At 38.5% G+C, this 11211-nt stretch overlaps 1 protein-coding gene across 1 annotated transcript; it reads right to left on the reverse strand.

The window, feature by feature from the left end:
* Nucleotides 1–214: 214 nt before the first annotated feature.
* LOC107843581 (oxygen-evolving enhancer protein 2, chloroplastic) lies at nucleotides 215–3384 on the reverse strand. Its single transcript, XM_016687905.2, has 4 exons — nucleotides 2874–3384; nucleotides 1530–1762; nucleotides 1190–1240; nucleotides 215–674 (listed from the first exon to the last, which is right to left on the reverse strand). The coding sequence occupies exons 1-4, from the start codon at nucleotides 3109–3111 to the stop codon at nucleotides 414–416; spliced, it is 783 nt and encodes a 260-aa protein (XP_016543391.2). The 5' UTR covers nucleotides 3112–3384; the 3' UTR covers nucleotides 215–413.
* Nucleotides 3385–11211: the final 7827 nt, after the last annotated feature.

An 11211-nucleotide genomic window follows, 5' to 3' on the forward strand; every position in this document is an offset into this window, starting at 1 on the left:
GCACAATCTCCTGGCCTAGCTCAACAGTAGATTATTCTCAGACTTTCAGAGTTGGTGAGCCTCCCTTTTTTCGGAAGGCAATCTATCCATATGTTAGTTTTTAGTTGTTTTATGGTCCAGCCGGGAGCCTTGTCCCAGATTTAGTCATACTAGTGTTTTCAATTCAGTAGAGGCTCCATAGATTGGTTTAGATTGGATTTGAGTTTCTTATGTATTGTTTTCATGAAATACTTAGTTTGATTATGGGATTATCATTTTTTCAGTTTATCTTCCACACTTTTATTTCATATGAGTTATGCTTATGATTACATGCTAAGGGGTCTCCCGGGCCTTCATGGTTCGGGATGCCCGTCACGGCCAGTACCCCGGTTCGGGTCGTGACAGAACTCAATTCTACACCATACTCTGCATTTTTAAGCAAGATTGAAGGAACTTGCAGCATTTTCCACAAACTTTCTAGCTCCTTTGAACCATCTCTTGTCACCAGCTTGTGCTTTGCAAATGTAAAGTTTGCCATCATTTACTGTGGCTGTGATTAACTGATGCTTCCCACCTTCATCTCCATCAGCAGTTCTTGTCAATACAGACAAGTAGTAATATTGTTTCCCTCCCACTGTTGCACTAGATGTCTCCAATAAGTTTGCAGTGGCTACTGCATCTGATTCAAATCCACCCTGTAGTTTCAAATCCCACATCATTTTTGTATCATAAAGCTTTCATACAGAGGCAAATCCAAGATACAGTCAATGGGTTCAAAAAGAGTGTGTTCTTGTTATATGTATACCTTTTAATTATTTTGTCCACAAATGTAATAGTTCGAGCCTAGTCTAATAGTTCAGTTGTATACACAAAACTTGCCCTGGGTCAGCCTATAACCTATCTTGGATACATAAGTTCAAATAATGGCTTAGCAGCTAGAAATGTGACAATTCCGACAAATTATTTATTTAGTCCTATGTCATTTTCCCCTTCGGTTCTGTACTCCCTAAATTCCAACAAAATGATTTTGTATTTGTAGAGTTCAACTTCAAAATGGATTGCCATATGTTAGATATTAATGGGATATCAAAAAATTAAACTATGCTGCCAACACTAGTTAGCAAGTTGAGAGGATCTTATTTGGTTGTATGAACAATTAATCAATGTGAACAAAAAGATTTACTAAAATAGATAATATATTATAACTAACCTCCGCATCAGTTTTGCCAAAGTACACTTGTTTCCCCAGTAGAAAGTCCACCTGCACAGAAAAGACAAATCGATGCTCAATCAGTTCTGAGCAAACAGAACTCTTGAAGTTTTTGGTCAATCAAAGTGAAACCATAAAGTTGCTGCCATGTGACCAGGAGGTCACGGGTTCAAGCCTAGGAAACAGCCTCTGGCAGAAATGCAAGGTAAGACTGCGTATGATACACCCTTGTGGTGGGCCCTTCCCCGAACCGCGCATAGCGATAGCTTTAGTGCACCAGGCTGCCCTTTTTTTTTTCAAAGTGAAACAATGCATGCTGAACAAGGGAATGCTGAATTACTTGAGAGAGGAACTGTTCTGGGGAGCCATAGTCAGTGATGGACTTCTTGTCTGTTGGAGTGATTGTGACAATAACATTGGTGGTAGAATCAAAGTTGTCTTCATATCTGAGAACTTGGCCAGGGTACTCTACTTCCTTGCTGGGATTCCATTTGGATGGGATTTGCAGCTTGAATCCATCTCCGTTGTATGGCAAGAAATCGGTGTTTGTCTTTGGCTTCCCAAAAATATTTGCTGCATCACGAAAATCATCATTCACTTAATTTTAATGCTATAGAGAACCAATTAATGATCATAATGCATCACCTTCACATTCAAGAAACGCAACCATCACAGGAAGTTTAATGCTAAATAATAATATTCAACTTTGTCAACCAATGCATACAAGGAATCAAAACCATATCCATAGCATTTTCAGACATCAATAGACAATCGGCATATATCCTCGATATATAGGCGAAATCCTGGACACCTACAAAGATCTCCCATGAATTACAAGATAGATAATTAGACTTGACTACAAATTGCAATGCCCTCTTTTGATATTTTGGTATGTAACGTAAATGTCTGTTAACAAAACGATATGATCGTATAAAAACAATATCTTATTCCAGAATGAGCATGTCCATCCATCTTAGCAGAAGAGAATGTAAGACAATGACCAAAAAAAAAAAATCTTCTCTTGAGAAGAAAAGAAAAATAGAAAAGAATGTTGGAGGTTGGGGGATAGTTTCACTATCATGCATTTACTGAGTTAATGTTGGTGAAGAATTTTTATTACAATCTAACATGAAGTTTGATATGGTAACTTGGAAAATAGAGAAATAACTAGCTATACATAGTTACAAGTGGAAACATATTGTCTACTTGCTGGTGATATTATCCAACAACACGACATAGAGTTTCATCCTCTGAGGCCTATTACTGAAGATTGCAGATTCCTGCTAGAAGTTAATAAGGCGAACATTATCCACATTAGGAGAAGCAACCAAGTGTGAAGACTTTTTAGTAAATGAAAATCAAAGACATGAAGATCTGCTTGTATGGGAAAATGAGATCAAGGAAATGGAGTTTTTGCTCTTGGCAAATATAAGTAGTGTCGCTTATGAAATATTTTATTACCTTTTAGTTTTTCTCATTGTACAAAAATAAAAACCTGATATAATTGCTTAAGTTGCATTATTGTATGATAACTTTAGTGAATATGATAAGTAGAAACAATGAGTAATAACCTAGCATTTCCACTTAAATATTAATGTGACAGTGTCAAAGATTGAACTCTTCTATTAATATATATTCAGATGACATTTTAAGTAAATATACATGGGAAAGTCAAGTGGAATACCAGATTCCCCATAAGCAGCATCAGCAGGGGAAACTTTGGAACCAATAGCAGCAGCACCAAAGAGGATAGTGAGAGCCAATCTACGAGAGACAAAAACATTATTGCCATTATCTTGTTGATCTCTTTGGGCAAGATAGACCAATTTGTTAGGCTTGAGGTCTGAAACACCCTTCAATGTTACTAAGGGAGTTTTAGACAGTAGATGATAGTGCAAGAAACATTGAGTGGAGCAAGCCATTGATCACTCTTTTGTTTTTCTTTTTTCTTGTTTTGCTTGAAATCAAACTAGTCTGTTATTTTCTGCTGCAATGGTGATCTGGGAATGTGTTTTTGGATTTATTTTGTGACATATGAAAGGGAAATTGGTAGAGTTTTATGACAAGATTTGGATGTGGAAAAAAGTTGATGTTACATATATGTGATTACGGATAAGGTTCTTGAGGGTATCATTTATGCCAAGTGGACATTCACAATAATTCTTCTTTTGTTCTAGCATCTACTAGTTGGGAAATTTCTACTACTCCCTCGCGACGCCAATAAAATTTTATTAAATTAAAATTCATACGAGATTTAGATTATATTAAATTTAAAATATATTATTTTTAAATAAATATTATGAATTAATATAATTGAATTAATTATTTAAGTTCAAACATATATGAATTTAATTAAAGTCCAATTTTTATTGGGCTAGCCATTGTTTTGAGCTACAAATGATGAACCCAATTTATTAAGCTCAAGATATTGTAGAGGTCCAAATGAGTGTCACGTATCAAATAACGTGGCATGTCAGGTCGAGTAAAGAAGTCAATAGAACCATGCCACATGTCAATACAGGAGACCTATTGAAATCAAAAACTCATAAAAGCATCATATCACGTGAATTCTGATTAGTCAAAACAAGTTTATATTCACCATGACTTCTTACTTTCTACAACAATAAATAGGATCTCATAATTCAAAAAAAAAAGTCAGCAACTCTAACAAGAAACAAGAGAAAGCTCATGGATTAAATGTCACAATTTCTCTACAAATCTCAAGCATTCAAATTTTGTTCATCAAGATTCAACATCAAGACCGCAAGATTCAATAATAAACCTAAAATCCCTTCAATTCAAGCACAAGTCAAGGTCAAATTCTTCAAATTCATAAAGCAAGTCTAAATTCAAGATCAAACTCGAAACCCTTAAATTTATATTTGAAAAGGCGATAGAGTAGTCATATCTACAACTAATATCATCCTTAGTTAATTTGTGACAAAAGTCAGTGATTTTGGAAAGCAAGTCTACATAGTATATTTTTCTTTTTTTCTTGTAAACCAGAAAAAGTCATTGTATATTCATCTACTATTTTACATGATGAAAGTCGGATGCCTGGGAGATTTTACTGAATAAACTGCAAATTTCAGCATATAATGAAGAAGATACACAGGATCATTGAATTCCCACAAAATTCCCAAGCTATGTAACTTGAAAATGTGATTTAACTTTTTCAAAAAGTCACAATTCCATGTAGCTGTCAAATGTACAATAGATTTAAAGTTTGATAATGCAAAGGGGACCTCCTTAAATAAGTAACATTTGTAGTAGGTATAACAGAACCCATCAACAACAACAACAACAAACCCAGTGTATTCACACATAGTGAGGTCTGGGGAGGGTAAGATGTACACAGTTCATACCTCTACCTCTAAAGAAGTAGAAAAGTTGTTTCCGATAGATTCCCGGCTCGAGACACGGCATACTAAACAAATTCATAGTAAAGCATGGAACAAGATGGCATAACATAAATACGACACCCACAAGTAATAGAAAACAGAGAAAAGTAAACGGATTCATAATAAAGCATGAAACAAGGTATCATAACAAGAATAATACCCCCACCAAGTAATTCCCTACACTAACGACCCAAACTGACACTAGCCTTCTGCCCTAATTCGCGTCCTCTAGATCTTCCTATCTAGGGTCATGTCCTCAGTGAGCTGTAACTGCTCCATGTCCCGCCTAATCACCTCTTCCCAATACTTCTTCGGCCTATCCCTACCCCGCCTAAAATCATCCGAAGCTAGCCTCTCACACCTACGAACCGGGGCATCCATGCCCCTCATCATCACGTGTCTGAACCATCTCAATCGGACTTCCCGTATCTTATTCTCCACTGGAGTCACACCAGCCTTCTCCCTGATAGTCTCATTCCGAACTCTATCCCCCCTAGTCAGCCCACACATCCAACACAACATCCGCATTTTCGTCATCTTCATTTTTTAAATGTGGAAGTTCTTAACTGGCAATACTCTGCTCCATACAACATGGCCGGACGGACTGCCACCCTATAGAATTTGCCTTTAAGCTTGGGCGGCACCTTCTTATCACACAACACCCCCGAAGCTAGCCTCCACTTCATCCATCCCGCCCCAATACGGTGTGAGATATCGTCGTCAATCTCACTGTTACCCTAAATCACGGACCCGAGATACTTGAAACTATCCCTCTTACATACCACCTGTGATTCCAACTTCACTACCACTTCATTCTCCAGCTTCACGTCATTAAACTTGCATTCCAAATACTCTGTCTTGCTCCTACTCAACCTGAACCCTTTAGACTCAAGAGTTTGTCTCCACACCTCTAATTTATCATTCACACCTCCCCGCGTCTCATCAATCAAAACTACATCATTTGCAAAAAGCATACACCAAGGCACCTCTCCTTGAATACATCGCGTCAACACATCCATCACCGAAGCAAACAAAAAGGGACTAAGAATAGATCCCTGATGCAATCCTGTCAAGACAGTGAATTGCTCTGAGTCTCCTCCCACCATCCTCACCTGAGTTTTAGCTCCATCATGCATGTCCTTAATTGCTCCGATATATGCCACCGGGACTCCACTCACCTCCAAGTATCTCCAAAGCACCTTCCTGGGGATTTTGTCGTATGTTTTCTCTAAGTCGATAAACACCATGTGCAGGTCCTTCTTCCTTTCCCTATACTGTTCCACCATCCTCCTGTACCAGGTGAATTGCCTTTGTCGTCAAGCGGCCAGGCATAAATCCAAACCGGTTCTCCGAAATAGACACTATCCATCTCAGCCTCACCTCGACCACTCTCTCCCTAATCTTCATAGAGTGACTCAATAACTTAATACCCCTATAGTTATTGCAACTATGAATGTCACCCTTGTTCTTATAAAGAGGGATCATAGTATTCCACCTCTAAGCCTCGGGCATTTTCGCCGTCTTGAAAATTTCGTTAAACAATCCAGTAAACCATCTTAAACCAGCCTCGCTAGAAAACTTTCAAAAATCAACCGGTATCACATCAGGCCCCGTCGCCCTACCCCTTCGCATCCTGCGAACAGCCTCTTTAACCTCCTTTACCTTAAAACGTCTACAATAACTAAAATCCTGACACTCCTTTGAGTGCTCCAGCTCCCCTAACACAATAGCTCTATCCCCTTTGTCATTCAAGAGCCTATGAAAATACGACTGTCATCTTTTCTTAATGTGGCCATCCTCCACCAACACTGTACCGTCCTCCCCCTTAATGCACTTCACCTGGTCGAGGTCACGACCCTTCCTCTCCCTAGCTTTAGCGAGTCTAAACAACTTTTTTCCCCTCCTTTCTCCTGTAACCCCGCATACAAGCTCTCAAAAGCTGCCGTCTTAGCCGCCATAACTGCTAACTTAGCCTCCTTCCTAGCTAACTTTTACTCTTTCCTGTTTACCCGCTTCTCTTTTTTATCCTTACTCTCAACCAACTTAGCATACGCCCCTTTCTTGGTCTCCACTTTCTTCTTAACCTCTTCATTCCACCACCAATCCCCCCGATGATGCCCAGCCCGGCCCCTAGAAACACCCAACACCTCACTAGCATTCTCCCTGATGCACCTAGCCACCCTATCCCACATACTATCCACGTCCCCCCTACACTCCCACACCCCATTCCCGCCAACTTCTCTCTTATCTCCCACGCATTCACTGGCGTCAAGCCGCCCCACTTAATTCTAGGTCTACACTCCTCACCCCTTCTCTTCCTATCCTTATTTATACCCAAATCCATAACCAAGAGCCTATGCTGGTTAGAAAGATTCTCACTCGGGATGACCTTACAGTCCTTACACAACACCCTATCCCCTTTCCTAAGCAACAAAAAGTCAATCTGGGTCTTGGCTATCGCGCTTTGGAAGGTGATCAGGTGATCGTCCTTCTTCGGGAAGCCCGAGTTCACCACCACCAGCTCAAAGGACCTCGCAAAATCCAATAGAGTAGCCCCCTCTTCATTTCTTTCTCCAAAACCAAAACCACCATGCACATCACCAAAGCCTCCCAGTAACGCTCCAATGTACCCATTGAAATTTTCTTCTACAACAATTTTCTCTGAGCTAGGCACGCCTCTCACCACATCATCCAAAGCCTCCCAAAACCGCATCTTCTCCTCCCCATCCAAGTCCACTTGTGGCGCATAAGCACTACACACGTTCAGGGTAAACCCCCCCAATGACTAACTTAATAGTCATCAACCTATCGCTAATCCTCTTTACCTCTACTACCTGACCTCTAAGCTCTTCATCTACTAAGATGCCAACTCCATTCCTACGCCTCTCGCTCCCAGGTATAGCAGAACCCATGATCTCCATAAACAGTTTCATTAGTTTTTGACAAGCCTCAAAGTAGTTGGTATAACAACTGGTGAACTTCAGCCACTCCAACGGAAAGTACTAGGGATCAAAGAAAGATTTGTTCATAAGATCGACTGCAGAATCCATGAACTGCAAGCTCAAAAACAATAGAAAAGTATCAAAAAGGTAAAATTACACTTGTACTTATGTACCTGCAGTTGTACTCAAGAATCCAGCTACAAATGTGCATCTTTGTAATATAAGGTATATTTTCACATTCTTGAGTTTTGACTGTACAGCTGAATGTCTAATTGAGAAATTTATACTGGCTAGGAGGAAGGGGAGAGCAGCAGCATCTCATTTGTTGATTAGCCAAATCCTCTTATGAATGCATTTACACTACCTACATTTACCACTGTCATTATAATTTGTAAATGCACCATATTTTCGAAAGTCACACTCATAGTCAAAATTTATAATGGTTAAAGATCGAACAATTTTGTTTGACTACAAAACCAAATGTACATACACATGCGCTTACATATGTCAGTTTATGTCTATAAGTACCAAAACTCATCAGTTTTCGCTACAAGTGAGGGATAGCACCTTTTTTTCTAATGGTTATGTTAGTTTTCCCTCTTTGAACTATACCAACCATGAATCCACAGAGCAAGTATACCATGGATGGCATGATAACTTGCTACAGCTTTTAGGGGTTACTCATTTGCTATTTCCATTTTCTGCAAATTTCGTAAGCTATGTATTACATTGAAGTTCAGAAAAGGCTATAACGTTTGCAGGTAAAACTAAATCAGTTCTGCGACAAGGCAGAATCTACTCATGCAAAAGTTATATGGAAGGAGTGAACAACTTGTTTAGTGGCAACGAATAAATTAACTAATGAAACTAGTTTGCTTTCACAATATCTAAACCAGTCACTGGATTTGTCTCAACAGCATTTTCTTTAGATAATTGGAACCGTAAACTAGACAAAGTAAGAATTTACCTTCCCAACTTGACTTAAGTTCTCGGCCAGCAGGTTCCATAAATTTTAAGTCATCATTTCTTTTCCCTGAAAGTGTGAGGTGGTTTCAAGCCGAGCATCAATCCAATCTTTATTATACCTCTCAAAGACGACTGGTTAGATTTCTAAAATGCTAAGAAAATTTCATATCACCAACTTAAAGACCCTGTGCAAACTAGTTCTATCATTTAAAACATGCAACCATCAGACTGCAACATAGAAATGCTTGAACTTGGATGAATCTACATTAAGGTAACTAAACAGAACAGCAACAAAGCCATCCCACAAAGCTATTGGATCCTCCAAAAGTAGTACATTTTTGAAGGATCCGACATGGGTATATGATACGGGAATAATTACGGATATGGACTTATGGAAGTGCATTTTGGGTCCGAGACTTGGTGTGTGCAATTGAAGTGCAAAAGGGAACCTAAGTGCACTAAAAATCAGCCAACATATTACACTTGATGGGCACCTAAGTCTCTAAGGGGCCTTTTGGTCTTTTTGTATTTTATTTGTAACCTAGTATAAATAGAACATTGTAGGGCTTTTAGACTTAGTTTATTGATGATGTTGCAAGTCTTAAGACATTGGAAAACACAAGTCCTCTCTTCTCTTTGGAGGCAAAACCGAAACTAGGATACAACAATAGGGTGGATTCTCTTTTTATTATTGTTTGCTTGGAAACATTGATGCTTGAGAGGTGGATTCCGATCTTGTGTCTTTGTAAGAGATAGGTTTATTGTTGTGTGTAGTGTTAAGGGTCCAAGATTGCCCATTCTTAGGTTCTTAAGATTATACCTTCATGTGGTCTAGCTATCTATCCTTTTACCTTCTTGCAATCTTGTTTATTGTTTGTGTTGTAATCTTGTGTTCTTGTTGTTATTGTAAAATCCGAATCTTGTATCTTCTTTTTTATCATCTTGTGTGAATCTTGTTCTTGTTCTTGTTGCTGTTTTGGTATTAAAATACACATTGTATCTTGTATTCTTCTTGTTGATAGCGAATCCGAGAGTGGTCTCCATCTTGGTCCTCGGATCCTTAAGATTGTGGACTGATTTGGAGTGTTTTTTGTGCCTTCCGTTGTCATTTTTGTATCAGTATACCATCATAAATGAGAAGTCAGAGCAACATAGTGACAAAGTGGGGTCTGGGGAGGGAAGGTGTATGCAGATCTTATCCCTACCTTGCAGGTAGAGAGGCTATTTAAATAGACCCTCGGCTCAATGATAACAAAAAAAAGCACTAATTCAAAAAGAAGGTTACAACAAAAAACACTTGACAACCTAAATTGTATGAATCTAGTCACAAAATTAATACATCATACAAATCTATTAATCATGCTGAATTTGGATCCAACAGAACAGAATGAATTAGACTTGTGAATGTCTAATTGAGAAATTCATACTAGCTAGGTGGAAGGGGAGAGCAGCAACATCTTATTTGTTATTTGGCCAAATACTCTTTCGAGTGCATTTATACTATTATCTACATTCACCACTTTGATATTAGTTACGCAAATGCGCAGGAAATGAAACTACTAACCCCCATCTTCAGGGATCAACATATTTTTTTAAATTAGACCACAAAACTTTCAATATAGCATCTATCTTATCTAATTTCTCATGAGAACAAACTTGAATGCGGCTTGTTTTTTACATACAAAAATGTGTTGCCGATATCTTCCTTAGCCCACATTAACCAAGGGACTGTGAAATAACGTGCAATTTGGTTTTATTATACTATTATGCTATTTCATTATCCGATGTAGAATTCCTGTGAAGTGGATAAAGTCAATGATGATACTTCTTTTAGCATTGGGTAGGTGAGATAAAACAAGACCCAAAATGAGAAAGAGAGACAGCTTCTTCTCATTTGCATAAATTATTTTACTTCTGAACAAGCATAGAATCTCCCAGAACATCCTCAACAAGTCCAGTCAATGCAATATTCATAAGAATTAACATTACAAGCACTAATAAGCAAAACAGAAGATAGGATTAACCACTTCTTTCTCAGCAATGAAATCGCTCTGGTTGATTCTCTGAGCAACTGAAATAATTAAGCCGACAGTTTCCGTAATAGTTTTGAAACTTAAATGTTGGTGAGCAATAGATAATACTAATAAGAGTAAAATAAAATTCCGCGATCGCACATGAGCAAACACTAAATAAGTGATTTTGGAGAGATCAAGCTTTCTGTAAAGGCAAATCCACCCCGAATGGCATCACACATTCCAAATGACTCTCTGGATGTCCAAAATGAATGTGTTGGTTTACCCAGTAAATTGGTGGACGAGAATAGCACTTCACCGTCCGCAAACCTATATTTTGGTACGGACCTCAAAATGTCCCAAGCATCTATAACAAGCAATGCAATCCAAGATTCATTGACACCATAGTCTTTCAATACCCATAACTTAAATGTGCGCTTCCTTAGATGCTCACAAATAGAATGAGCACAAAGCATTCCGTCCAATTCAGAAACGCCAATACCAATGTTTCCCTCCAAACGTAATAATTGCTCTGGCAATGGTATGTCTGCATACACTTCTTTTGAAATACTAAATGAAACCAAAGAGAAAGCTCTTGAATCCTCGAAATAGTTTCCAGAGATACAGACCCAATGAAATGCATCGTTTACTAAAGCCAAAGCAGAACCCGAACAATGCAGCAAATTCTCAATTCCACGAGG

Source organism: Capsicum annuum, chromosome 10 (assembly GCF_002878395.1).
Source record: "Capsicum annuum cultivar UCD-10X-F1 chromosome 10, UCD10Xv1.1, whole genome shotgun sequence".
NCBI classification, from domain to species: domain Eukaryota; kingdom Viridiplantae; phylum Streptophyta; class Magnoliopsida; order Solanales; family Solanaceae; genus Capsicum; species Capsicum annuum.